Genomic DNA, 27,907 nt, shown 5'->3' with positions numbered 1-27,907 from the left:
ACTAGTTCACATACCGACTCCTTCATCTAGAAAAGAGAAACAACGCACGACCGTTGGTTCAGGAGACGAAAAAATAAATGTTTCCGAGAGATGCTCAAGTGTTTGAAAATAGAAATAACTGGCTTCTCATGGCCAATAGGTGAACTTTGATCACGGTGGTCGAACCGACTTTGCAATCCTAATAAAACCATGAATTGATGCATCGGTACCAGTTGACGGAGTATGCCCGGTTATAGACTAATCATGCGAGTTACTCATTTCGGAACTATTCTTGTGCATGGACCTAGACAGGCCTGTTTTGGCCCTTTTGGCCCTTGTACGACTACGGAGTAAGCAAAGACATTAGTATGCTTGTCGCTGTGGGGTACATCATGAAACCCATCCTCATACTACAATTACTCTTGGCGTTAAGTAAATATTGCCCGAGCAGGATCCCGGGAAGCATTGTCGATTTTAAAACAAGGGTCCTTGGTCATCGATTTGTCAAATCGGTAATTTCTTGATTCTATTATGGCGAAATTGAATGTCTAATATTAAAGACATTCTTAGCATCTGATGTCGATATTGCACCCGTGCATATATTAATGTATTATCAATTTATATATGCTTTCAACATTGAACACTAATCATCAATTCATGTACATGGCTTAATGTCAGCTATGGTGAGGTGTTCAACATTGATTTTGCATGTTTAAAATAAAGACGCTAACTGGTAACAGAACAGAAATATCTTCTGCATAAATATATAACATACCTCCACACTTTTGAACAAACCAATATACATTGACGGGGAAAAGGGGTATAGATCCCGACACAAAACAAATGTACATACCATACAAAAACCAACAAAATTCCTTCTAATATATCCTCCCAGCCAAGAGGGGTTTCCCCTAATTGAACTCCAAATAAAAATCTATACGTGTCGTGTATCATTCAAAACCCGAAACTAATCCCTGTTACAGAGATTCCGTATCAATAGGGAATAAAGTCGAAATTCATCCTATCTTTTTGGTTGTCAGTACGATGCCCACAAAAAAAGGTGTTCGAATCCTCAAACATACCGAGATAATGGCTCCAATCCTCCTCGTCGTTTTTATCATCGTCGGCCCAGTAGACCTCGAGAAAGTTCAAAGACTGGAGAACATTTGGAATGCGTGTGGTGTCATGCAAGGAAAGGAATAACTGCTTGAAAGCTTCACGGTCTTCACCCAAAGCTTCACAGCCTGCGGTGAACAGCGGCGTCGTTAGCATCACCCACGGGCTCAGGCCGCTTCTGGGAACAATCTGTGATGTGCATGCGAGGATTTGCTTGACCGAGTACTGCACTTCAGGCGACGAGACGGGGACCTTGCGAATCCGACGGTGAATATGAATCAGTGCTGTGTGTTGGAAGGCTTCGTTACACAGCATGAATTCTCGGATGGAGTCTTCTGAAAGTCTCTCCGCCACTCCTGGATAGAATACCAGCTGATTACCATCAGAGTATCGGTCTATCAGGCCAAGAACATGCTTTTCCAGTGTTGCCGCGCGCTCTTCAGATTCTTCATCTCCGCCCTGAAATTCTAGCGCTTCGCTGTTATTCCGATGCCGCTGCCAAGCTATAACCCCAATCTCCCGGAAAATATCTGCCAACTGAACGGTAAACCCCCAATAATCGTCCAAATAGTCCGGATCGTTGGCCATCCAGTCATCTCTTGACTCTGAGTCGACAAATTTCTCACCGATCGGGGGCCCATTACCGTTTAGAGCGGACAGAGCCACGATAGATCGATACCACCGGTCGAGATACTTGCGGAAGGCGGTGTTTGGAGTGGCCGATGTTTGAGTGGTGGTCATCAAAGCCCTGGCCCCTTCTATATGCGCTCTCCATGTATTGGGTTGAATAGCACCTGAATGAATTTCAGCCAGACAGAGTGTGCGCGCCGTCGCCAACAGCGCATCAGAACCCTTGCGTGTTGGGTCTTGAAGTTCGACCCGGAAATGCTCCAAGCTTCGAGCCATCAACCGAGCTATATCTGGCGCCGTCTTGACCATCTCCGAGTGATTGTTCAGTGCCTCTAGGTGGATGGCGGACAGCGCCATTGTTGCGTAAAGAAGAGAGGGAGTCTGCAGAGCCATGGGCACAATCATCTTGCAGATTTCCTGCTGCATTCCGGGATGGCATGATGTAACATGGGACGCGTCTCGGATAAAATGTTGCAAAAGTGTTTTGTGAGTAGGCGGTAATGACGAGAATGGGTCGATCTGTCGAACGAGAGGCAAATCGGGGGAAGACGCAGAGGAGGGGGACGATACTGGGGTCATTGACTCCACGGGGGACATTTGCTCGTTTTTCACGGTGGTATAAACGAATTCACCTGGCGAGTACTCTGCGAGGGAGGGGAAATTGTTAATGTAATGTTCAAGACAAACAATCTGTTACGAACCTAATCTTTGCATCCCCCCAGGTCCGACACAAGCTCCGAATCTCGATCTCGAGAATGCTCGGCCTCCCCACTGTAGTTGCATTGCATATCGACATTGTGCTCCGGCCGCCTTGCATCGGCCGCCTACTTGTATTAGTGCGGATAGCAATCAGTTTTTGCCAACCTTTGCTTACATTCAGGATGTTGCTCGTCGCATTTTTGCCTTCGAGCTTTGCATCTCTTGCAGCCTGTGAAAGATCGCGACATTTGAATATTTTTTCTCCAGGGTTAGGGGGCTGTTGAAGGATCCAATCTTGAGGATGAGATAGTTGGGGAAAAAAAATATTGTTCCACGCAAGCCGACGTATCCGAGCTGCCAGGCCGGGGTCGCGATGAAAGTTGCGGGGCGATAAGCGTGCTGGAGGTAAAAACAGAATAATAATATATGCTGAGGAATATATCACAGGCGGCTGGTGATCGGACGAAATATTATTATCACCCTGTACAAGAACACGAGAAGAGGAGGGGTCGTCATGCCAAAGGATGATTTAACTATAGAGGAGAGACGAAATGAGCCTAGCCGGAACGGGTTTAATGCCCACGTCCAATGCCTAGAAGCCTGCCACGCCGCCCCACTTGGGCCCTGATCGCGGCGTCACTGGAATACGAATTAAATACATAGCGCCACCAATGAAAGTTTTTTTCTTCTTCTCGTGAGGCCTTTTTTGAGACATTTGCCTTATTACGTGAGAAGAAGTTTCTGGCTCCGGCGGCATCCAGTGGAGACACATGCATATGCTTAATCCATCTCTTTTCTTCCTTACTTTGCCATCTCCCGACACGCCACCGGGGTAACTTGATGTTAATTGTTCAGTACGCACCTACATGTCAACTATGTAGCCAGTGCCCACCGTTCGCCGTCAAACTATCAAGTATCGAGTCTAACTTGATAACTGGGCCGTGTTGAGATCATCTCCGGGTTACGTACATCACAATCTGCGTGGCGCAGACGCATCATCGATGTAATAAGCTCGGCGTTTCGGCAATTGGGCCAATAGGCCGGCTATTTTATTTTTTTTAAGGTTTGTATCAATCCCCGGTTGAAGCGTCCAATTTTCAGGAACATTATTATTATCCAACAAAAATGAACAGACGAAAATAAATCGACCCTGTGCGCTGCATATGTACTCTGTACTTGTAGCGGAAATTGTTTAATGTCGGTCGGTATGTTAATGCATGTTGAATTATACTCGTGTGGGGCATGTAATCCGACTTTTACAGCTCACAAAAAGAAGAAAAGAAAAATAGTGGAACAAATCAAGGCAATGAGCCATATAGGATGGTATATGCAACTTAAAAAAACATTATCAAGACGCTGTGCTGTGTTCATTGGTCAAACGAGTACCGGAGCCATTCACCCACAGCCCGCAGACTTTCCCATCGCACTGCCTCGTCCCGGTCAGCCATTAGTTCCATGACCCTGGCTTTCAAGCCAAGCCTCTCTAATTGGGTCCGGCGCTCGGGGACCTCTTTGACAAGACTGCCAACGTCATTGCATGCAATTGCCAGCACTTGCTTGTCGTTATCCCAGCTTTTAGACAGGATCTCAGCCAGTTTCTTCGGCAAGGCTCCACGCTCTTCATCCAGAATCCGACGAGCATTTTCACGCCAGAATGTCGGGTTACGATGTGGAGGGGACCAACGCAGATGGCCGGATTGAACCTCGGCAGCGTACTCGTCGAACGTGGTTTGCGTCTTAGTATATTCGTCCAGCATTTCCGACAGCGAGTTGAGGTCCTCTAGAAGGTCGGGATCGGTAAGATGGCGCCCGCCTAGATTCGAAAGCAAGGCAGGAAGTCGGACAATCACTGCGACTGGTAAAAGTGTGGTGCGGTTAGCAGTGAGGAGGTTGTTCAGTGTGGCGAGAAGAAGCCGAGTGGTCTTCTCCTTGGGAGAGAGTCGCAAAAGCTGGTTGTATAATTCGATAATGTCATGTTCCCTGTCGTTGTTAGCCAAAGGTAAATGGCAAGGGGATTTATTATTAGAGACCGGGGTGTACATACGAATGCAATTCATCGCCGACAAGGCTGCCCTCAAAGCTTAGTTGCCAAATAACCAACAGCACATGGTACAAAAGCTGCAGGCCAACACCACCGCCAACACTTATGTCGGCGGTGCGAGCGCTATTTGTGGCCGTTGACCCGGCCAGCGTAGTTGATGACTGCGTGTCTTTACCTGCCGCAGCTGTCCGGAGGATTTCCATGAGCGTATCCACTGTTTCTTGACGTTGTTTCCAAAAGAGCTCTCTCGCCCTCTTGTTACAAAGCAGGGCTGAGAACCCTTGCACCCCGATGTCCTGGAGCCCGCTATCTTGATTCTTCGTCAAGACTGATAGATACGAATACAGTTGTGGTAGGGCTTCTTCCTCTCGGGTAGACGCGTGGGACGAGGAGGCGAGTGCTGTGGAGACTAAGCTCGTCAAGAACGAGGATGTGAGGAGAGGTATAGGATCCTCCGGGTTGTTGGAATGGCGCAGGAGGGGTAAGAATGGCTTGTAAGGCTGGGGGTGCTCAATAAGAGCCGAGGCGAGTGCCGGGACATCTAAAGGAAAGGGAGGTCAGCAATTGCCCGAGGCAAGGAAATTGCACAAATGTTGCAAAAACAGTAGTTCTCACCCGCGATGAGGTCGGCGGACAGGACCAGAATGTATTGTACAATATCCGTGCGCTTGAACGCTAGCTCCAACACGCTTTTAGCATCAGGGCTGCCGGCGAGAAGCGCCGTGTACCCCTTCACATCGGCCTCGACGGTCTGCTGGCGCTGTTCCCTCCGGACCTTGTCAACGGCTTTGATTTTGCGCAAATGGTCGTCGGTAATGTTCCCAGCCCGCACGGCGCCTTCCCAGGGGATGGGCCGGGCGCGGATATTGTTCTGGAGAGAGCTGAGGTAGGTGGGCGGCTCGAGCGACATGGCGTCGGTCGACCAAGGGGGGCAGAAACAGAAAGAAGCCTGGGAGCTGATAGACTGAGAAGCAGCTGTGGTGGTTGGTTTCAATGATGTCGTGGTTGGAGCTCACCCTAGCGTGCGGGCGTTGCTAGGCCAAGCCGGGTTAGCCGCGATTCCCGTATTAGTGCCACGCGTGCCATGTCTGTATTAGTATATGCAGTCTTTAGTCTATGACAGACACCCCACCAGAGGCCCAATTTATTATACATGGGTGGCCTTCTCAGGGCTACATTTGTTCAAATAATCTTGGATAAGAAAAAGGGAGCCTTGCACCCGTGCCCACATACACAGAGCTCTCAGCGAATTAGTCTTTAAGCTTGCTAGGTCCTCCCTTGATACCCATATCTCTATTTATATAACAGTAGAAACATCTGTTTTTTACGACCCTAATCTCCTCTTTCAAGTCCTTAAAAGCGTGAGAGTCTTTCCAAATGATTATTCTACTACTAGGAAACCCTTTCGGAAAACTCTAATAATCCCTTAGAATAGTGTATTTAAAATACATGTAAATCCTCCCTAGTACGGTAGTACCCTCTGGGGCAAAACCGTTTGAGAACCGCAGAATTTAAACCCACTGCCTTTATGTTTCTCACCCAGAGAGCGCAAGGCGTGGTGTGGTAGTAGTAGTAGTAGTAGTAGTAGTAGTAGTAGTATTCTGCTTCTTGACGGATTGGTTGCAAGTTGTCTTGGTCCATTCGTCTAGCAGTAGCTATTGGCTAGTGATATGGAAAATCATCGTCTGCGCCTCGAACACCTCGGGCAGATCTTTATTATCTACGAATTTCTCGTACGCGTATTTCAATGATTGTATCTGACCCGGACTTGTTAATGAAGCTGGTGTATAGACCGCGGATCATTTTTTATGTACGTCGATAATCTCTCGGACCAGTCTGTGCTCAAGTATCTCCCTTCTTGCTGTTGAAAAGTAGTCTCCGCAGAATAGTTGCGACCATTCGACCTGACGTTTCAATTTTTCCATCTCACTGAGATTGTCACCTGTAGCTGTGTCATTTCTGCCTGTGAGGGTACCCCCCCCCTCCCCCCATTCACAAGTCTCTCCTCGGCGTCCAACTCTTCCTTGGTGAGTTCCTTCGTCACTACCCGGAGTAGCAAGAATTGTTCACGGGAAATTTTCAAACCCGAAGCCATTTTGTCCCAATTTCCTATCCACATATCTTGTAACTTTGCTGCTATTGCCAGGCGTTTCCATTCTTCACTGGAATAGGGCACCAGGGAGAAGGGTCTTGTCCTCAGAGTAACATTGATGATCCGCTGTTGATCGTTAAGCATCAGCGGTGGTGGTGACGGGGTCGACAGGACAAATATACGGTCTTCCCTGTATTCGCGAAGAAGCGTTTGCCATGACAAGGATATCTTTTACTGTTCATGGTTTCTTGTTAGGGGGTATAGAGTCTTAACCCAACATCAGCATTCACAAAACCTGCAAAGTATGATAAAGAGAAAACTCACCATTCTAGACTTGTGCTTGACAAGGATCATCAGACCGATACTATCCTAAAAGTCTTCTAAAAGAAGATCGGCGTCTGAAACGAGATCTTCATACGACTCAGAGTAGCCCACTTCTAGAGAGACGGTCGGTAGAGGTCGACCATGGGGGTAAATTGAAATGTCTGGAGTTTTCTTGCTAAATTCCATATTTGGATTAATATGGAAATTTGGCTACCTAGTTGGAAAGCCAGAGGGAACACGCTGCGTGCGTATTGTCGGCGTTGAAGCATAGTCCTCTATAGTAAATAATTAGGACAGGAACCAACATATATTGGAGAGAAAGGAGATAAAGGAGCAAAAGGAGCAAAACATAAGACTTACTTGCAAGGTGACTCTTGAATCCAATCTTCAATCATTTTGAAGCCTCGAAGAGAGCAACGGTAGTGCTTCACGCACTCACTGTTGGTCTTTTCGATGTCCTTCTTATATGCTCGATCAGTGGTAGGCGAGATCGGGCCGAAATTTTATGGAGGGGCATCTTTGAGTAAGTGAGAAGGATTATAGAGATAAGATAGTCTTGGGCGGTAGAGAGTAAGAGCATTTAGACAATTCTGAAGATATTCTCTGGGGCAAGAAGCGGGTGGGGCAGGTAACGTATCTTACAGCCCTTACGGGCCACCTAGTTACGTTACCCCTGCCGGGAGGCCACCTGTAAGGCTGTAATCCTATATAGATTACAATTAAAAACATCAACAATTTATTTATAGTTATTCCTGAACATAGCAATCATAACATTCGCTCTGCTAGCTATGATGGCCACATACCCATCCCTTGGGTGCCGTGATCATTTCCACCATTACTTCAAAGCATTATCTAATAATGGATAAAGCCATCATCTACTGGTCCCATAGCAAGAACCCTTTGTTCACCGCAACACCTCGTCTTCTTTTTATGACAAGTTGGGTGTTTGCTTATGTAAGTAGCGCCTGCTACTACATTGATTGGCTGAGCGTCATCGATTCTTGAGACAGTGGCCCGGCACGGCACGTGGGGTTGTAAAATACGTTACCGATTTACGCGTGGACGGAGGCTCTGCGACACTTGCGGACCGACTGTTGCCTGGACAGGTCCCTTGACGACGCGCGCGACGCCTATGGTTTCATGAAGCCGATCGCTCCTATATTCCGACGACCGTTCATAGCTGCTCGCCGTGACCAAAAATGCCGACCAATGCGCCACAGGGGAAGACCAAATGGGGCGTGGGCTCCTTTTTTCAACAGGCTGTATCGGGCGTGGAGTCTCGTCTGGACGTCATCCTGGCGAACGAGGAAGACGCACCCCCGAGTAACAAGGTTGCCAAGGACGGAGAAACACCTTCGCAGTCAAATCCAAACATTGCTGCTGCTAAACAAACCGTCGCCGGTATGCAAATGACACCTGTTCCTGGTCCTCGTGGGTCAATTGGCTAACTTTTTCGGAAGTCTCCCGGAGTTCCTCCAATTCCCGCAAAAATGATCGCTTACAAGAGCGCCTGGCAAGGGCCATGGTCAAATCCCAAAGCCCTGCGACAGTCAGCAGTCCCCGATCCTCCGTTGAGATTCCCTCTCGTTCGTCGACCCCTTTACCCGGAAGTGAGAAGCGTGTCAGTCTGGATAGCACACGCATTAGCTTGGACGAAAATGCATCCGGTCTACGAATAGAAAACGATGCCTCGCACGACACCCCGAGAAGCAGTCACGATTCAGATATACGATCCCAGGCTTCCAAGGATTTGGCTGCCGGTGAAAACAACACGGAACAAGAAGCAAGCGATACGCTGCTCGAACAGACATCTGAGCCACTGATATCAATAGATGTGGTGGAGAGTGAGGCGGATGATACTGCCGAGCCCACTGAGACACAGAACCCGGAACTCGAAGAATTACGAACCGAACACAAGGCCGCTGAAGCCCGATGGCAGGAGGAAACACATGACTACATCGAAAAGATTGACGCTTTACAATCAAAGCTGAAATATCTAGCTAAAGAAGCTGCAGGCTCAGCTCGAGAAGCGGCCTCGGCGGCAGCACCGGGCAGTGCCGAGAAGCAACTGTCAGAAAAGGATGAACGTATTGCACTCTTACTTGAAGAAGGCCAGAAACTTGCAAAAACAGAGCTGGAAAATCGGGCCATCATCAAGAAATTACGACAGCAAATCACGGATAGCACCAAGCAAGAGAACGATACAAAGCGGCGCACAACCAAACTCGAACGAGACCTAGCCAACGCAGAAGCTAAGACGAAACGAGCAGAGGCATCGGAAAAAAGGGCACAGGAACTATTGAACTCACAATCCAAAGCTTCTAGGGAGCTTGAAATAGTGACATCGGAACGACAAACTTTGAGTGCCACAGTGGATGAACTCAAGGGTCAACTTGAAAGAGCTGTTGCTCGCGCTGAGGCTGCCGAATCCAAAGCTCAAGCTGAAGCCTTGGAGAAATCAAACCGGCGAGTTGCCGATTTAGAGGGTGATTTATCAAGTGCAAAGATTGAAAAGGAGCTGAGCGAGGAAAAACTAAAGAGAGAAATCCGAGGCCTCAAAGATAGTCTAGAAAGAGAGAAAGAAAGCGCCCGTGTTTTGGAAGCTGAACTGAAAGGGGAACAATCTGTTCTGGAAAGTAAAATGGAAAGCTTGCGCTCACGAGCTGAAGAGGCTTCCTCAAGTGCCGCGGGCGACGCGCAGGCGAAATTGCTTCGCCAAATAGAGACACTACAGACACAGTATGCCGTTGCCAGTGAGAATTGGCAAGGGATTGAGAGTTCCCTGCTGTCCAGGCTGACCGGGGTCGAGAGAGAGCGGGATGAAATCGCCCGCAAGGAGGCGGATCTACGGCGAAAGGCCCGAGAAGTGGTAAGTCCATTATCCATGTATTTTACTGGCCAAGCTAATGACTTGTTTGACTAGAATATAAAAGCCAAGAAGGCAGACGAAGAGCTCGAAACTGCCAGGGAAACCATCGAAGAGCTAGAGCGTACTCTACAGGAAACGCGACAACAAGTGCAGAAACTACGAGAAAGAGTGCAAAAGTCAGAGGAGGAATTCGATTCACTTCGAAAAGATGCAACAGCCAAAGAAAAATCCATCGAGGCAAATTGGTCACAGAAACTGGAAGAAGAACGATCTAGATGGCGAGACCAGATCGCATCTCCACCACCTTTCCTTCAAGAGCCCCGAACAGCGTCGCCTGTGGCTTCCAGTCGTAGATCAACAGGTCTATCCGGCGGTCTTGACCCTCTCGTCACTGAAAGTCGCCCATTGAGCCGTCGTTCCTCCACCCTTCCAGCTCATGCGGACATTCTAACCCCAACGCGGACGAATTCGTTCCCATCATTCCAAGGAATTGGTTCTCCGCACGTAACAAATGGCCCTCCCAATCCCAACTTATTGGGTGCCCCGCCAATCCATGCTCTGGAGCCAGATGAATACTACAGTGGTTCTCCACTCACTCCATCAGCTTACGGAGCCCAGACAAACGTTTCTCGTGGAAACGGAATAAATGAAATTATATCCGTTTCAACTGTTGGAGCTGGACCCTCAGTACAATTAGTTGAACGTATGAGTGCAACAGTCCGGCGTCTTGAGAGCGAGCGGGCAGCCACCAAGGATGAATTAGAACGCATTACATCTCAACGTGACGACGCCAGACAGGAGGTTGTTGAACTCATACGTGAGATAGAGGAGAAGCGCAAGGGAGACGGGCGTATCGAAGAGTTGGAGGCGCAGGTCACTCAACTAGATGAGCGTTATGAAACCACTCTCGAACTCCTCGGTGAGAAGAGCGAACAGGTGGAAGAGCTTCAGGCAGATATCGCCGATCTCAAGAAGATATATCGCGAGTTGGTCGATAGTACAATGAAGTGATACAGAGGGGCGCAGCATTGTCGGGTCGAGAGTCTTTTTTTTTTGCATATTCTGTAAATATACCAATTGATTCATTCCACAAACACCGAAAAGGGGAACTTTTCTATGTGTATAGGGCTTTTCAAAACGGAGTTCATTAGAATTTGGGTATCAACTATTGTGTGTTTATGGCAATTCTATGCCCTCGCGCTCTGCAGTCTGAAGGATATATTTTCGGACCTTGATCAGATTTAGCATTAGAATAATATCGACTTTTCCATAATGCAAAAGGACTCCTTACCTTCGTATCTGGTGCCAAATCTATGGCTAGATGTCCGTCAGAATCCGTTTTCTCAAGATCTGCTCCCGATTTCATCAACAGTATTGCGGCATCCCCATGGCCTTCGGAGATGGCGTGATGTAATGCTGTCAAGCTGTCCACATCAGTTGCATTGATAGGACTTTTCCCCTGGTCAAGTAGAAGCTTCAATATAGGAATAGAGCCAACAGCTGCAGCACGGTGAAGCGCTAATTGCCCCCGTTTGTCCTTGACTCGCGCGCTACATTTATGGGTGATGAGGGTTTTGACGGTGGAAAGATTGGCTTTAGAAGCGGCGAAGTGCAGAGCATTCTGTTTACCCAAGACAGTTGTTAGATAACTATTTGTTGGCCGTCAAATATGTACGTGATTTTGACAAACTCACCTGTCCAGAGATACTCTTTATATTGACATCGGCCTCCTTTCGCAACAACAAATCAACGATCGGGTCGCCTTCTGCATTTTTCAAGCTGGCAGCGATCATGAGCGGAGTCCATCCTGATCCATCCTGCGATATGAAACCGTCAGAATAGTCCACAGGAAATGAATACACTAAACTAACCGTGACATCTGGATCGAAATATTTGTTTGTGACCAATAGTTCAACAATCGGTAGTCGGTTATATGCTGCGGCCCAGTGTATCGGTAAACGTTCATCTTCGTCCTTCAGAGAGGCAAGTTTTGGATTCGCCTTTTCAACAGAAGTTAGAACAGCCCTCCCAAGGTATAGACATTTCAAAAGGACTGCTCACGTTCAGCAGTGATTCCACCATTGGAGCTTGAAGGAGTTAGTCAGCAGCTCACGTCTTTCAAGTTGGACAGGTTTGACAAACTTCTTCCCTCACGAGAAGCCTCGTGTATCGCGAATTTCGCATTCTTATCGGTGTCCATGATGAGGTTGAGACTCTTCTTTCGTAAGTAATAGATCCACTGATAATAATTAAGTGGGTGGTGAGGGGAGAAGTAATCAATCGCATGAGACTAGCGTGGTGGCCCGAGCTTCTTCAAAAGTTCGCGCGGCCGCCGACTTTGACATTAACCCGACGACATCAACCACCTGCGACCTTCGTTAATCCAACAAGCCCCTGTTAAGCGCGTCTTGTTCCAAGCAGCCAAAAACGGCGAAATCCGGACACAACAAACTACTGCCCTTCGATTCAAACTATTAGCCCGAAAAACGCGGCCGCAGGCCCACCCAGCGAGAACATGGACATCCTACCCTCGCAGTTGCCAGCTGACCAGGCTGTGCGCAAATCAGCTAAAAGGACCATCGAACTCTTTGGGTCTGATTACCTCATGGCCACGCCCTCGACACCAGGCGATGGCTCAATCGGCGTTTCGTATCGAAGAAAAGCCGAATATGAAAATGTAGCAGAACTTCCTCGAGCACTAGCAGAGAAACAGGCAAAGGCCACAGCGTCCCGTACGAAACGACCAAAGATGCCGACACCGGGCCAAGAGAGAAAAGATGGCTCATCAATGGCCTTGGTCAAGGGGTCATCGGGTGGTCCATCGACAGAAGGTCATAGCAAGAGTCTCGTTTCACGCCCCTCCGCGACACCACAACAGAGACCTGAATGGCATGCACCATGGAAGCTGATGAGGGTTATATCTGGACACTTGGGCTGGGTTCGAGCTCTGGCTGTTGAGCCTAATAACGAGTGGTTCGCAAGTGGTGCTGGAGATCGGACCATCAAAATTTGGAATTTGGCGACAGGTTCGCTTCGTCTCACGCTGACTGGCCACATATCTACTGTCCGGGGTCTAGCCGTCTCGCCTCGCCATCCATATCTCTTTTCATGCGGTGAGGATAAGATGGTGAAATGCTGGGATTTGGAAGCAAACAAGGTTATTCGACACTATCATGGCCATCTAAGTGGCGTTTACACACTCGCTCTGCATCCCAATTTGGATGTTCTCGTTACAGGCGGACGTGACGGTGTTGCGCGAGTATGGGATATGCGAACACGCAGCAACATTCATGTGCTATCTGGCCATAAGGGAACAATTGCCGATATTAAATGCCAGGAAGCCGACCCCCAGATTATCACTGGATCCCTTGACTCGACAGTGCGCCTTTGGGATCTTGCAGCGGGAAAATCCATGGGAGTCCTTACACATCACAAGAAGGGTGTCAGAAGCCTCGCTGTTCACCCTAAGGAATTCACTTTCGCAAGCGCTAGTACTGGAAACATCAAGCAGTGGAAATGCCCCGAGGGTGCATTCATGCAGAATTTTGAAGGGCAAAACTCTGTCATCAATTCTATTGCAGTGAATGAAGACAATGTGTTGTTCTCAGGAGGAGACAATGGAAGCATGTCGTTCTGGGATTGGAAGACTGGTCACCGATTCCAGTCTCTCGATACCACGGCCCAGCCTGGATCGCTGGATGCTGAGGCTGGTATCATGTCTTCTACTTTTGATCGCACTGGCCTGCGTCTGATTGTTGGCGAGGCCGACAAGACGATCAAGATTTGGAAGCCAGATGACGACGCCACACCAGAGTCGCATCCTTTGGACTGGAAGCCGACTCTAGGAAGACAGAGATATTGATTTGACAATCGAGACTTCAGTGTGGTTGCTTTTTAATATTGCATGATTTGGGAGTTCTCGGCGTTTATGAGGCTTTGGATTCACGTCATATCCGAGGATTTTGTAACTGATACCTCCTGTGACTATAAAGGTCTGGCTAAAAGCAATATTGTGTATACATATTCTGTACTTTCCAATGGCAATAATTTTATATCGTTGAAATGCTTAACTAAATGCTAAAATAGTATACATATATACATGTATTTAATAAAGGGTATCCCACTGTACGAATAACACCAGAATGCTACTAACTCCAGACACAATGTTTGTTTTAGGCATGACTTACTGATCAAAACCCAAACCTAGCCCTTTCGCTTCAGAGTCATCTCTGAAAGCGGATCTGACTTCTTCGGCAGCTATTCGTAGCCTGACTTTGCTGCTTCGATCCCCTCGAGCTTTCATGCTTACTCCAGTCTCAAGAGCAACGACACCCGAGTTCATGAGCTCCATGGCAGCAAAGCTCATGGCACGCACTCTTGCACCGGCATTACTGCCAAGCAGGTATTCTTTAATGCTTGAGCCTGCAACGCCCGCAATAGCTACCGCCGCATCAGCGATCCGCCGCGCTTCGTCCAGGACATCCCCTAGTGTAGACTCTGATATACCCGTTCGACGAACACGGGCCAGCAGTGCAGCCAGAAACAGTTTTCCGGACAAAGGGAGGCAGCGGAGAGATTGCTGTAGCGGTGTTGACGTAGCTTCCTGAATGGCTTGTTTGATGGTGGCAATCGTAACTCGGGGAATCGAGGGAGCCGGCTTTTTCTGCGGACTTTCGATTATGACCTTGGGTTTGGTGTCCTTTTTTTGAAACCGCTCTCGGCGAGCACTATTTTTGCTTGGGGTCGGAGGAAGGGATTCATTATCATCGAAATCCACACCATTTTTAGTACCGGTTTTGGCGGCAGAATCGCTCTCCTGTTCGGCGATTTCAACAGCTCGACGGCAGATATCGAGCGCTCGTCGAGCATCTCCACTGACAGCTGCCACCTTGCGGCTAGCAAATTGGATGGCATCTGGGTCGACGATATTGCCTGGAACGTTGGCAAGTCGCGAGGAAATGATTTCCATCAAGTCGGTATGTTTATAACCAGGAAATGTGATGCGTGTGAGACCTAAACGACTTGATATTTTGTTACTCAAGGTTCTTTCCGGAAGATCCATAGTGTTTGCAACTGCAAGGACAATGAGGCGTGAATGACGAAGCGCAGGCCAATTGAAGAAGTTGTACATGACCGATTGGTTTTTCGTCACCAGTTGATCGAGTTCGTCCATCAAAACAACACAGGGTACTCGACGTGGAGAAGGATGCGTAAACTCTCTTTCTAATAGATCGAGGGCATGAGATGGGGAAACGCGGTCACCCTTTAGGGCTTCCCAGAGCAAAGAATAAGACTGATGAGGATCAGTCACTTTCATGCCATTGATCTCGACAAAGATGAAATCATCCATTTCTTCGGCAAGCACCGAGTTGTTTAGTTGAGCAACAACTTCCCTGACAGTAGCTGTTTTGCCTGTACCGGGAGTTCCTGAGATGTAGATGCAAGCGCCAGTGCCTTCACCAATGGCAGCTCTTAGGTGAGCGTATACAGTCTCAAATTCTCCGTTGCGGCACGGTAGCGAAGCTGGCACGCTAGAGACATGCAGTAAAGCTCGTGCTTGACGATATGGAGACGAGACAAAATGTGATGGATCGAGGACACGGGTTCCCAGGGGGGTAAACTCGAGTGGCTTCTTCACGACAATGCTGTAAAAAAGTAAATGTTAGACTGCTGTGATTGTATATGTTGAGTTGGGGAGCCCGTACCGTTTGCTAGTAGGGGTTGTAAGGATTTTCCGCCTCGATTGAGGAGTAACATTGAGTGCAGTCATGCGTTGCCGTTTTCTTGGAGTAATGGGCGCTTTGTGATCATCTTTCGCGTCGACATACTTTAAAATCAAGGTCAGGATCTAGTAGGTAATACTCGATATTCGACAATACTCACATCATCATCCGCAGCTTTGCGCTTTTTAGCCGCCTTCAGACCCGTTTTAATCAATTCAACAAGCTTGAATACGCTTTCTTCATCTTCCTTATATACGTCCTCCCAGAGGAATTCCTCGGTATATTTTCCTTGGAGTTGGTTGACGCCTCTTCGACAAACTATGCATTTGTGATATTCGGTCAATGCTGCCCTGCCTTTCGGGGGCACCCCGTTTGGGTATTTTGCAAAGAAGGCGTCTTTTGACATGACCTTGCCTCGTCCATTAATCGAAGTCAGAGGGTTGATGTTAAAATCCACCGTCAGATATTGCTCGTTGGGCAACGCATCTGCTCGCTTTTTGTTTTTGGTTGACAAGAATTCTTCGGGCGAGGCGAACCACATGATATTGGCGGACTTGATTATTTCGTCTTCGTCGTCGTCTTCTTCTTCCACGAATTCGGTTATAATTCCTACCCAGTCTTTGCCCGCCTCCGGGGATTTCAGCAACACCACATGGCCCAATCTGCACTCGAAGGTGCCCATGCGGGCTGCGACAATTCGCCTTTTTTTGCTGGCTGGCCGCGTTGATCGTCTTCGGGGAGTCTGAGAGTCTTGATCATCTTGATCTGCTTGTTGTTCGGCATTTGCGTTCTCCTTTCCGTTTGCTTCATCCTCGTATACCCACTCCCAAGGGTAGTCGTCGTAACCGAGTTCGTCGTCGGAATCCTCGCGGACGAGGGCACCCTTGGTGAGCCATTGTTTGGCTTTCTCTCTTTTGTCCTGGGCGCTCTGCGAGGTAGGGTCAGGACTCGGAGAAGCCATTGTGGTTGGTCGTTGTCGCTGTAATCTTGATCGGCGGTGATCGAGACCAAGGAACAGCTGGTGCAGAGTCCGGAAACCCAAAATCAATTTTGCCTCTTTCGATCATCGACGCGTGTTTTCGCGACGCGTTTAGCGTTGGTGCCAAAAATAGTTAGCGCCGATCTGGCTGTCACATTATGGCGCTAATCCCAATTAGGAACTTCGTTGCCAACAACAGTTGAGGTCTCTTTGTGGACGCCACAACAGGCATAAAAACAAAACAAAACAAAACAAAACAAGCAAATAGTGCTCGGCTTATCTTGAAACAGAAAGAAGAGAAAAAAAAGTTGGCACATGGTTTTACTCGCGTCTGGTTGCGATCTGAGGTTGCCCTGAGGGAGTCACCACCAGACTAGTGTCAAGACTCCGGACCGTCTTTTTTCTACTGTCTACGGTACTAAATCAGCATGAATGGCCTCTTTCTTTATGTTTCTGGCACTTTTTGCCTTGCTACTGGTAGCACTCACCGCCGGTGTGCCGGGCTTGGCTGTCGGTGGCAGAATTGGCTGTTTCTTAAATGCTCCGTTTGACGCATCTCCTTGCGCTCCTTCCTCTTGCCTGCCTTCCTCCTCCTCCTCCTCCTCCTCCTGCCTTACAACTTACACCCTGCTCTCCTTTACTTTAACCTCACTTCGCTGCAAGCCAGCAACCCCGCAGCCACTGACATTTAACTATTTTTCTCCTCACCGTGAACTCCTATTCTTTTATTATCGACAAGGAGAGAGCGGGAGAGCTTATTTGCATCATTAGCCGGCCGTCGCTGCGAAGAGGCCTTCCGTCGAGCACCAGGTAATATGGAGTAAGACGCCTTCTTCCTCATTAACTCGATGCTGTTCGCTGATCTGATTTAGCTACGAACAATCTTCCGGTGCAGGTGTGTTTAGCTAACAGGGATGATCCTTGGTATTTCCTCAACAGCTAACCTATGAAACAGAATGGGAGATGCTGTCCAATCCCGTGGCAAAGGCGGTGCCCTCACCGTCTCGGAACAGGCTAAACAGCGAGAACCTGTCCCGTGTCGGTGCTGCTGAGAGCAAAGTTAGCCCTATTCATCCCAACGCCACCGTCCCCCTCACTACCGTCGAGGTACCGAAGGTACCTCAAAGTCATCCAGGCCGCAAAAGCGGCCCTAAGGATGGAAATAATTCGACTTATTCAAGCCCCGCCCCTGGCGGTGCAAGGCCGACACCTGTGTGGAAGAGAAAGTCTCCACCTGATAGTAAGGGCCGTGAATTTACTTTTAGTTTTTCTTAGTTGACTCTTTCAGGTGTATTTGAATTGTCCGACGCATATTCGCGCTACCGAGTAAGGTAAGTAGAAATTGTGTGCGTAAATATGGAGAATCTAACCTTTCTTATAGGCTCATGAAGGAAGGAAGGTCTTTCCTGAACTTGAAGGGAACCGGCGGAGACGGTGACATTTTCCATGAGATTTCTCGCAGGAGTAAAACATATGTAGAGAAACCAGGGTATTTTGGAAAGGCTAGTGATGAAATCACCGCAACAGCGGCTATGTACTGACTGTTTATTAGACTATTTTGATATGGGGAGGCCCCCATTCTGTACGAACAGCGAAAAACCTTCTGTCAAGCCTATTCGAACATTGTAGCCCGGTGTCCACCCTGAGCGCGATTTCGGTTACTCAGCCATATGCCCAAATGCAAGCCAATGCTGTCAAAGTCCAAAATACATCTACATCCCAGCAGCAGAGGAATGAGTCCCTCATTTATATGCTCAGGAGGCCCCCGAATGCAGGCCCCAATGCCATTCCTAACCGGCAAGTAAGTAACGGACCTCCTCGTTTTCCTAGCGACGATTTTGTAACTAACAGCGTGGAAGATGGTCTTTCTTTGGCCCGACAACGAGATTTCTATTCGCCAAGTTCTGGGTGTTGAGCTCGAAGCGCTTGACTTCCTGCGCCTGCAGTACAAATGCTTCATACATCTGTCAGACGAATCCGAAGATGTCATTTGTGTTTCTGGTTCGGAGGAAGAGACGCTTCAACAAGCAATCACTCACTTGGAGACGAAGTGGCATGAGCTCATTACCTCTTCTACAATCAAGAGCAAGTTATACCTTCTTGACTTACCTGTCGGTGACAGAACAGTGAGAAAGATTTCAATGAACACAAGCAAAGGATGGACCAAGCCATGCTTTCATTTGAACTCACCCAATGAAGCCAAAAACGGTAACCCAGGACTCTCGAATGAAGCGTCGCGATCAGAAAACGATTCTCGTTTACTGTCGGCGGTCAAGAGGTCTCTTTGCTGTGCACCTTTAATCCAGGCGACCTTAAATATGCGCGTAAGCTTTGGGTCTTTCATGTTCAGCCAGTATCGTGTACCTCACGACCAACAGAAAGGATATACAACCGAAGAGTTTAGAGAAATGATTTCGAATGAAATGGCCAAGGGGAAACTACTGCCTGGGTGAGCTAAATGCCATATACCCTACAATCAGAGATACAAGCCGCTGACAAAGGGCAAACGATTATAGATTCGAGATTGACCTGGAACTTCTCATCAGTAGAATCTCTCACGCAAGCAATCTGTTCGATGTGGAAAAGAGGTCTACTGTATCTCTCACTGGAAAATCCCTGCACCACATGGTGTCCGTGGAATTTGATTCCATAAACAACGAATTCTTGCGACTCGAGGTGGACTTCAAGGCCGTGGGTGGACGGCACGAGAGAACGAAGTCTCGCTGGATACAATCCCAAGTCAAAGGAAAATTCGCAGAAAACACACCGCTGTTGCAAGCTATTATGCTCGGTGCTCAAAAGTACAACCCCCCAAAAAAGTTACCCCTTGTACTCCATGAATTTATACTAATTGGCCACAGGGCGGATTGGCAATTTGAAATGAGAGAACGAAAAGTCCTTAGCGGGCAACAGAAAAGCCTAGCTATGAGCGAATTTGACCATCAAATTCGGTTTAGGGATGGTGTCATGCAAGAATCGTTGCTCGCAGAACCCAACCGCCGCGCCATGTTGCCCGATGGGTTCCCTGTCAGGCGTATTATCGAAAAGGCAGCTATTCAGTACCCCATAAAAGGGACAGAGTACGTTCTGGAGATAGCTCGTTATGATACTTATGTCAAACAGTCCGGTGCTGGGCAGTCAAACATGAGCTTCGGATCACCTTCTTCCTCTTGGGGGACGACTGTATATGGGCTGAACTGGGAAGAGAACTTAGCAAGACTTGCTGGAACAAAGGAAGTCCAACAAATGGGATTTAACTCCGTCCTTGATCCTTTCTTCAGCCCAAAAATCGACGATGGGAACAAGGCTGGTTTTCAGGGTTTCATCAATGTGGTCAAGGAAGTCGCGTGGGTTCTGGGTCAAAACGAAGAGGTCCAACAGCATTCGCTTTTGGACGACGATCAACCCCAAATTTCTCTACTCTGAGACCTGCAAATTTTCGGAAAGAATACAATCGGTATGGGGAGTACGGAGAAGAAGTGGCATCAATGGGCAAAGACACGCTTATTTGAACTCTGTTTGAAGCTACAAATTTCGCATCAATGTCGCTTGCTTGAACTTTCTTTTCATTTCTATTTTTTTGCTATTTGTATTTCGGGTGTTAGATCACTTAGTGAATTCCATTCAAGACAGAATTGACTCTTCAAGGTTCACATAATGTGTCATTCCTCATTCACATGGAAAGCCCGAGTATTGTATTCACACTCGAGCGGCCCGGTGTTCTGCAATCCTAATAACGAAGGATGGAATAATCGAAGGATGTAGTTATTCTTCCTTGGGGTATGAGGGGGTGGTGGAGTTCTTGGCGAATTATTTTTTTTAATATGCATTATATGAATTAACCAGCAGAGGTAGGAACAGCTTCACCGCTCATGACTTTTTGTCGAAGCGCTGGCCAGATCGTTAGCAACCGTTGTCCTGACACAAGAAAAGAGATATAGCAGGGGAGGAAACATACTGTCTTCGATGACTCGTAGATTGCCACTCTTTCCTTGTAGGATCTTTTCCAAGTCCGTCAGATTCGCTTCGAGGTCCTTGACCTTTGCATTATAGAATTCGGTGGCCTTGGCAGTAGTCTGATGGAAATTGTTAGAACCCAAATGAAAAAAAGAAACAAGTAGCAAACGAAAAGAGAGAGGGAGAAGTAATACCTTCTCAACATAAAACCCAGTTCCAACATCCACAATGACCTTTTCCCTATCTGCCAATTTCCCCTTGACATACAACGAACTCGTCAATGGCACCAGGATATTATCACCGCCAGCACCAGGCGCATCTTTCCGTCCAGTAACACCATCGCCAATTGTTCGGACGCAGTCCTTGAATTTGGACTGCGCAGAGCGCAGTTTCGCGTGTGAGTTGGTGAGATGTTCGAGCTCGGAGCTGAGACGGGTTTGCAGATTGCGAAGTTGGGGCACGGACAGGGTGTTTACGTCGACTGGGATTTGTGAGGATGAGTATTAGCGCGAGCAAGATCTTTTAGATTATTGGTCGAAGGAGAGAGAGGAGGTGGTAGTTACTGGAGCCTGGGGGAGCACCTCCAGAGGCAGATGCGGGGGATGCCATTTTATTTTCTGTGGTGGTCGCTGGTCGCGGTGCGGGGGTGATTGGTAGTTGATTCGAATAAGTGTGTTTGTTATTCACGAAAGAAGTAGCAAATGGTTGATGCTCTTTCGTCTCTCTCGAGAGATTGAGTCGTTATTGATTGGTGTGTGTGAAGAAGGTTGTTGACGGCGTTTGAACTTGATTTTGACTTGGAGCTGCGGCCCGCACATCTGGGGTGGGGAATGCCTACATCCTAGCTCTTAACTTCTATCTCTAGTATTTAGTTTTATTTCACGACAGTTTTTTATTGAATGCATAGTAGTGTTTTGATGGAATACACGAGGCTAATTGTACAAGGATATGGGAAGATCAAAATAATATAATACACAAATCACAGCTTTTGCAGCAATGATTGGAGATAACCCCCCAAAGTCGCAATGTTGACATTCTCGCGCAAACCATCTAGTTGTCGACATTGCACTTCGACCTCCTGGTTTGTTTTCCACGCCTTTCCAACGACGATGACAATGGGGAACCCAATAAGATCCGCGTCTTTGAGTTTCCAACCGACCTGCTTCGCGCGATCGTCGAGGATGACATCGCTAGTGTCTGTTGTCGACTTGAGAAGATCGTAGATTTGCTCGGCTTCTGAATCAAGACCCTTGGTGGGGATGATGATAATCTCGTACGGTGCAATTGCCCTTGGCCAGTTGAGGCCCTGGGTGTCAGCGCGTGTGTCTGCGACGGCGGAGATCATGCGAGACACGCCGATTCCATGACAGCCCATTTGCATCGGCACTACACGGACCTCTTTCTCAGCCTGCGAATTATTTTCTGCCCTGGATGGGTCCGCTGGGACACTGGCCCCAAGGATTTCGCTGTACCGGGTTCCGAGATGGAATGTATGACCCATCTCGATCGCGTTGTGCGTGCGCAAAACTCCCTCAGCACACTTGGGACATTTGTCACCATCAACAGTTCGCGTGAGGTCGAGACCGTCCGATGTCCCAGGGAAGCTATCAAGCTTTGAGAATTGGACGGGGTGTTTGAAAGGTTGGGATGTTTCAGGCAAGCCACTCAGAGGCGGGTGGTTGTATGAGACGACATGGGAATCAAACAGGTCCAAGATGGCATGCTTGGTTGGTGAATCGCTGGGAGTGTCGCTCGTCACATCTTGGAACCACACGTGGGCTGCGTTTTTTATACTGGTGTTCAGATCAATCCCGGCTGCCTTGGCCAGGGCTTTGACGGCATGGGAATTTATTTCTCTTTCGACGGGTTCTGTTCCTAGGTCTGAGTCGGATTCTTTTTGCCCACTCTCAAAGTTCTTCTGGACTGAGTACTTGGGGTACCAGGCTCTGACCAAGGTTTTTTTATCATGAGAAACGGCAGTCCAGAGTGCTGTTGCTATGGCTGGGGGTTCTCGAGCACCAACGCCAGTATTGGAAGGCTCAGCCTGATCAAGACGACTAGGTTTGTTTCTGGTCAGGTCGTGTCCGTCTGAAACTTCCTCATTATAGACGTAGTCACATCCAGAACAGCTGACAAGGGTATCCTCCCCCTTTGGACTGAGGAGATGAAACTCATGACTCAGGCTGCCACCCATGTTGCCAGAATCGGCAGTAGCAACTAAGTAAGGCACTTTTAGCGCATCAAAAATACGCCTGTAAGCTTCTCGCACCGTGTTGTAGGTGACGAGAGCATCCTCTGTATTGTAATCAAAGGTGTACAAGTCTTTCATGACGAATTCTCGTCCACGCAAGAGGCCTTGCCGCGGCCTCGCTTCATCTCGATATTTTCTTGCTTTGGCGGGTATGAGTATGAGAGCAGGGACAGTAGTGCAATGGGAGCTTACAAATCTGATAGACTCTCAAGGGCAGTTCTTTGAATGAAGTTACTAGGCCGGCCACTAGGGAAGTGATTTCTTCCTCGTGCGTGGGGGTAAGAAGAAACCGAGATCCTTTCCTATCATGAAGTCGAAAAAACTATCATGAAGATTAGTTTTCTTGTTTTTTCGACCACCAGAGTTTGATTGGTGACATACCTCTGACCCGCCTTTTAAGCGGCCAGTTTTTTCCCACAGCCCTTGGGATGATAACGACGACAGAGACACCTTTGATGCGCCTATAGCAGTGTGAGAATGCTAGCCAGTCAATGTCACCCAAGTGGGAAGGACTACATACCTACGGACTGCATTTGCGTATCAATCAGTCTTTCCAATTTGTCCTGCACGCGCAGACCCAGTGGAAGCATATGAAAGATGCCTGAATAAGCCTGGCGGAGAAAGCCCGCTCTGATCAAAAGATCATTTCCCTCTTCTACATCAATGTTTAGAGGATAGACCACAACGAGCTATATCAAATGCCACATACATACCCTTTTCTGCCTCGGCAGCCTTTTTTTCAATTCCGCCAGTGGGAAGACAGAAATTAGATGTCCTGGTGCGACCATCATGCTAGATTTCAGTCAGCAGATTGCTTATATAGACGAATTGACTTTAAAAAAAATACATGAAGCCGGCACACGAAAGTCAAGGAGCCATGGTGCTGGCACGCATTGCGCAGGCGCAGCAGGCCAGGGCTCGGACTTTGAAGAAGCCCGAATTTTGTGAACATTTAAACTCGTGGGGTTAGAATGTCATGTCAACATTATTCTGTTGTTGTTGTTGATGTTGTTTGAAACTTTGATGATAATCAACCAGGACGAAGCCAAAAGCTTATTGAGCAGGTGGCCCGAGCTCCTATCGATACGGCCGCCCCGTCGCAAAAACTATTCTCCGGCGGCATCGCCAGTGATTTTTTGATTTATCCGGCAGAAAAAAAAATATTATAATAATTGCAAGAAAGAGCACCAAAATCGAATCGCTTGCCTTTTTTTTGGTCACGACAGGTTCGACCATGGCAAAAAGCAAAAAAGCGACTTCGGCAGGTGCTGAAAAACTAGTCGCGGCTAACAAGTCCAAAGATGCCTCTGAGGAAAAATTTCTCCAGTTCGATGCCGGCACTCTCGCCAGTCTTACCCAAAATATCGAGGCAAGATTGAAAGGAGGCAACAAAAACAACAAAAGCAGTAGCAACGGCGCCTCTGAAAAGAAAGGCGCCAAAGGACCCAAATCGCCTGCGTCAAAACCAAACGGAAAAGGAAGAGCAGACAAACCCGTGGAAAACAGCCGTCCCTTTGAAAAATCATTCCAAGGCAAGAAGCGGGATCGCAATGGTGCTGTGATTGAGAAGGAAGACAAGGTACAGAAGGGAGAAACACCCCAGAAGGGCGAGAAACCCCAGAAGAGCGAGAAATCCCAGAAGAGCGAGAAACCCCAGAAGGGCGAGAAACCCCAGAAGAGCGAGAAACCCCAGAAGGGCGAGAAACCCCAGAAGACGAATCACCAAGACGAAGACGACGACGACGCTAGCGATGAAGACGACGTTCTCAGAAAAGAAATCCTGGCATTGGGCGGCAGCAAAGAAGACTTTGACCTTTTGGCTGGCGTCGTTTCGGACTCGGAGGCCGAAGACTCTGCGCAGACAAAACCTGCTTTAAATGAGGATGCTCTGAGAAAGGAGCTTGCCAAGCTTTTGAAGGGCTCCGATCAATACCAGGCTGAAATTCCTGACGACCAAGTTTCTGAAGAAGAAGAGGAAGAAGAAGCTTCGGATGAGGAATTGAGCAGGGAGTCCGACGAGGAGGAGGATGACGAGGTTGAGAGCGAGGCAGAGGAAGCAAATGGATCCTCTCCAGATGTGGATTCAGCCGCTAGAAATGCTAGTAAGAAGAGCATTGTCGAGCCACAGCCAAACGCTTTTCCCAAGGAGTACTCGCGATTGGTAAGTCATCTATGGGTCGACCTACTTACTGGATTTCGCTGACTGAAGCACGCCCAGGCTGTGATGCCCAGGTCAGACTGGTACAATTCCGAGTTGCCTTCGATCACTCCATCCAAAGCCGATGGACTTCCAAAATTTCTTTTAGAACGAGTCAAGAAGCATGCAATCTCGTTGCTGGAAAAGGAGAATAAATTATATGCGGAAATCCAGCAAAAATCTTCCTCATCCTCTCACAAGTTCTACTCGACCATCATGAACTCGGGAACACTCAGCGACAAGATATCAGCGCTTACGCTGGCCGTCCAGGAATCGCCTATCCACAGCATCAAGTCTCTGGAAAACTTGGTGGCCCTATCCAAGAAACGAAGCCGAGCGCAGGCAGTGGATGTTTTACGTTCACTCAAAGACTTGTTTGCGCAGGGGACTCTTTTGCCTAGTAACCGGAAGCTCAAAGGGTTTGCCAACCACGGCAGTCTTGTGAACGCATTTCAACAAGATGAATACAAATGGACTGAAAATGATCCTCTCCCGGGTGGCTTGCATCCGTCCCATTTGATTGTCTGGGCTTTTGAGGACTATCTTAAGGAGCAATTCTTCGAGGTCTTGAAGGTTTTGGAGACTTGGTGTAATGATGAAATTGAATTCTCACGCACCCGAGCTATTAGCTATGTCTACGAACTACTCAAGGAGAAGCCGGAACAGGAGGCGAATCTGCTGCGTCTATTGGTTAATAAGCTGGGTGATCCTGGAAAGAAGATCGCATCAAGAGCGTCTTTTCTACTGCTGCAACTTGGCCAGGCACATCCGTTGATGAAGCCTACGCTAATCACGGCAGTCGAAGAATTCCTCTTCCGGCCTGGTCAAGGGCAGCAAGCAAAATATTACGCTATCATTACCCTGAACCAGACCATTCTCAGCGCAAAAGAGGAACAAGTCGCTCTTCAGCTGCTCGACATTTACTTCTCACTCTTTGTGACACTTTTGAAACCCAACGAGAAGGCGAAGCAAAAGCACGGGAAGGCTACCAAAGAGGAGCAATCCGAACATGATGACCAGTTCAAAGAGAAGTTGGTATCGGCGGTTCTAGCTGGAGTCAACAGAGCTTACCCGTTCACCACTTCAGACAATGACCGGTATGTATACAATTCCCTGGAGAAATAGATACTTGCTAATAATCAATCAATGGGCAGTGTATCCAAACACATTGATACTTTGTTCCGGATTACTCACTCGTCCAACTTCAACACCAGCATTCAGGCTTTGATGCTTATCCAGCAGCTCAGCGTCTCGCACCAAATTGCAACGGATCGATTTTACCGGACTCTTTACGAGTCTTTGCTTGATCCACGAGTTGCCACGTCTTCCAAGCAGTCGCTCTACCTCAACCTTTTGTACAAATCACTGAAGAATGATACGAGTGTGAAGCGAGTCAAGGCATTCGTGAAGCGGATCGTCCAGGTCCTCGGTTTGCACCAACCAGCCTTCATCTACGGCGTGTTCTTTCTCATCCGGGAATTGGAAAAGAGTTATGCTAGCTTGAGTTCGTTGGTCGACCAGCCCGAGGCCGACGACAGTGACGATGAGGAAGTGTTCAAAGATGTGCCTGATGAGGATGATGAACCGCAGCCGACAAAGGCTGTTGAGACGGGCAACCCTAAGAAGGTGACGAATGGCTACGACTCTCGCAAGAGAGACCCGCAACATAGCAATGCCGACAAGAGTTGCCTGTGGGAAATGGTTCCGTATCTAGCGCATTTTCATCCTTCAGTCTCAGTCTCGGCGGATCACATTCTCAACCATGAGCCGTTAACTGGCAAGCCCGACCTGACTCTACATACGCTCACCCATTTCTTGGACCGGTTCATCTATCGCAATGCCAAGGCGGCAGTGGGTCTGCGTGGTTCGTCGATTATGCAACCGCTTGCAGGGTCAGACAGTCACGACCTCCTGGTGAATGCCAGCGGTTTGTCTACCCGGGCGCGCAACGAGCCCCTCAACTCGGAAGCATTCTGGCGGAAACAGGCCGAGGATGTTGCGGCTGATGACGTCTTCTTCCATGAATACTTCAACCGGCTGGGCAAGGAAAAGCATAGCAAAAAGAGCAAGAAATCGAGCAAAGCTGGCGGCGATGGAGAAGAGGGAGACGACAGCGACAATGAAGCGGAGATCTGGCAAGCATTGGTGGAGTCACGGCCTGAATTGGAGGGCGACGACGATGATGATGACCTCGATATGGACGACCTTGAGTCCGCTTTTGATGAGGATGAGGATGAGGATGAGGAAGATGACGGCGGAGTGATCTTCAACGATGCATCTGATGATGAGGACGAGGTGGACGAGGCTGATGAAGATGATGAAGTGGAAGAAGCAGCAGCAGCAGCAGGGTCCAAGACGGCAAAGGCTGGGGTATCCGATGACGACGAAGACGAGGATGCCTTTGACATGGACGTGTCGGATGAGGAGGCATTCCGCGACAGCGACGAAGACGTGCCATCGGATATCGAGCTGGGCGGGGTGGAAGTGCCTTCGTCTCCAGCGGACAAGGATGATGCCAAGACAAGCCGGCAGAAGAAGCGCAAGCTGCGGCACCTGCCTACTTTTGCTTCTGCGGACGACTATGCAGCATTGCTGGCTGATGAAGATGATGGAATGATGTAGTTTGTGTATAGATATGGCAGTTGCCAAAAATGTCAAAAGTCACGTGGGCCCATGTTAGGTTATCGATAAGAGATAACGTATTTTATAACCCCCGTCGGCCACATAAGCCATCTCGGCCACCCGCCCCACAAAAAATTATTATATCGACAAAAATGGAATAAATAATCAGAATTACTATATAATTTCTATGTCAAATTGTTTGGACAGTACGTGCGAATATGCCCGATTTGTTTACAATTAGAACAGGTCCGCGGTGCGCGCCTGCGTGCCCCCGAAGCCACTTCTGGATTAGGAAGTTGTAGAGCTTCCTAGGCTGTTAACGCTGCTGCAGCGTTTCACGACCCTCAGAGATGATGTCAAAATCCCTAAACGGCAGAAGCAATGGACAATTTCTTGTTGTGGGACGTATTCTGGTAATGCGCGCGCTG

The 27,907-nt window shown here is 48.3% G+C and overlaps 9 protein-coding genes across 9 annotated transcripts; 4 read left to right on the top strand and 5 right to left on the bottom strand.

Moving 5' to 3' along the window:
• Window positions 1-972: 972 nt before the first annotated feature.
• TRUGW13939_03101 (uncharacterized protein) lies at window positions 973-2,672 on the bottom strand (the record flags this gene model as incomplete). The annotated part of the gene is made up of 4 exons (XM_035486287.1): window positions 973-1,004; window positions 1,062-2,369; window positions 2,427-2,549; window positions 2,600-2,672. The coding sequence occupies 4 exons, from the start codon at window positions 2,670-2,672 to the stop codon at window positions 973-975; spliced, it is 1,536 nt and encodes a 511-aa protein (XP_035342180.1).
• Window positions 2,673-3,791: 1,119 nt separating this feature from the next.
• Window positions 3,792-5,375, bottom strand: TRUGW13939_03100 (uncharacterized protein; the record flags this gene model as incomplete). Its single annotated transcript, XM_035486286.1, has 3 exons — window positions 3,792-4,404; window positions 4,469-5,006; window positions 5,081-5,375. 3 exons carry the CDS (start codon window positions 5,373-5,375, stop codon window positions 3,792-3,794), a joined length of 1,446 nt encoding a protein of 481 aa, XP_035342179.1.
• Window positions 5,376-8,080: 2,705 nt separating this feature from the next.
• TRUGW13939_03099 (uncharacterized protein) lies at window positions 8,081-10,761 on the top strand (the record flags this gene model as incomplete). Its single annotated transcript, XM_035486285.1, has 3 exons — window positions 8,081-8,282; window positions 8,342-9,750; window positions 9,805-10,761. 3 exons carry the CDS (start codon window positions 8,081-8,083, stop codon window positions 10,759-10,761), a joined length of 2,568 nt encoding a protein of 855 aa, XP_035342178.1.
• A 165-nt stretch (window positions 10,762-10,926) lies between these two features.
• On the bottom strand, window positions 10,927-11,950 carry TRUGW13939_03098 (uncharacterized protein; the record flags this gene model as incomplete). Its single annotated transcript, XM_035486284.1, has 6 exons — window positions 10,927-10,980; window positions 11,042-11,371; window positions 11,445-11,567; window positions 11,622-11,750; window positions 11,812-11,837; window positions 11,893-11,950. The coding sequence occupies 6 exons, from the start codon at window positions 11,948-11,950 to the stop codon at window positions 10,927-10,929; spliced, it is 720 nt and encodes a 239-aa protein (XP_035342177.1).
• A 315-nt stretch (window positions 11,951-12,265) lies between these two features.
• On the top strand, window positions 12,266-13,612 carry TRUGW13939_03097 (uncharacterized protein; the record flags this gene model as incomplete). Its single annotated transcript, XM_035486283.1, has 1 exon — window positions 12,266-13,612. One exon carries the CDS (start codon window positions 12,266-12,268, stop codon window positions 13,610-13,612), a length of 1,347 nt encoding a protein of 448 aa, XP_035342176.1.
• Window positions 13,613-13,933: 321 nt separating this feature from the next.
• Window positions 13,934-16,434, bottom strand: TRUGW13939_03096 (uncharacterized protein; the record flags this gene model as incomplete). Its single annotated transcript, XM_035486282.1, has 3 exons — window positions 13,934-15,395; window positions 15,456-15,577; window positions 15,634-16,434. The coding sequence occupies 3 exons, from the start codon at window positions 16,432-16,434 to the stop codon at window positions 13,934-13,936; spliced, it is 2,385 nt and encodes a 794-aa protein (XP_035342175.1).
• An 833-nt stretch (window positions 16,435-17,267) lies between these two features.
• TRUGW13939_03095 (uncharacterized protein) lies at window positions 17,268-19,878 on the top strand (the record flags this gene model as incomplete). The annotated part of the gene is made up of 9 exons (XM_035486281.1): window positions 17,268-17,272; window positions 17,325-17,347; window positions 17,408-17,692; window positions 17,741-17,783; window positions 17,834-17,941; window positions 18,082-18,253; window positions 18,312-18,901; window positions 18,969-19,253; window positions 19,314-19,878. The coding sequence occupies 9 exons, from the start codon at window positions 17,268-17,270 to the stop codon at window positions 19,876-19,878; spliced, it is 2,076 nt and encodes a 691-aa protein (XP_035342174.1).
• Window positions 19,879-20,290: 412 nt separating this feature from the next.
• Window positions 20,291-23,452, bottom strand: TRUGW13939_03094 (uncharacterized protein; the record flags this gene model as incomplete). Its single annotated transcript, XM_035486280.1, has 9 exons — window positions 20,291-20,343; window positions 20,411-20,528; window positions 20,604-20,890; window positions 20,973-21,038; window positions 21,457-22,661; window positions 22,951-22,982; window positions 23,042-23,121; window positions 23,181-23,315; window positions 23,374-23,452. Coding segments are annotated over 9 exons (2,055 nt in total), but the record flags the coding sequence as incomplete, so codon positions are not given.
• Window positions 23,453-23,894: 442 nt separating this feature from the next.
• TRUGW13939_03093 (uncharacterized protein) lies at window positions 23,895-27,479 on the top strand (the record flags this gene model as incomplete). Its single annotated transcript, XM_035486279.1, has 3 exons — window positions 23,895-24,821; window positions 24,879-25,954; window positions 26,012-27,479. 3 exons carry the CDS (start codon window positions 23,895-23,897, stop codon window positions 27,477-27,479), a joined length of 3,471 nt encoding a protein of 1,156 aa, XP_035342172.1.
• Between the last annotated feature and the right edge of the window lie 428 nt (window positions 27,480-27,907).

Source organism: Talaromyces rugulosus, chromosome II (genome assembly GCF_013368755.1).
Source record: "Talaromyces rugulosus chromosome II, complete sequence".
NCBI lineage: Eukaryota > Fungi > Ascomycota > Eurotiomycetes > Eurotiales > Trichocomaceae > Talaromyces > Talaromyces rugulosus.
This window is presented reverse-complemented; position numbering and strand designations above follow the sequence as displayed.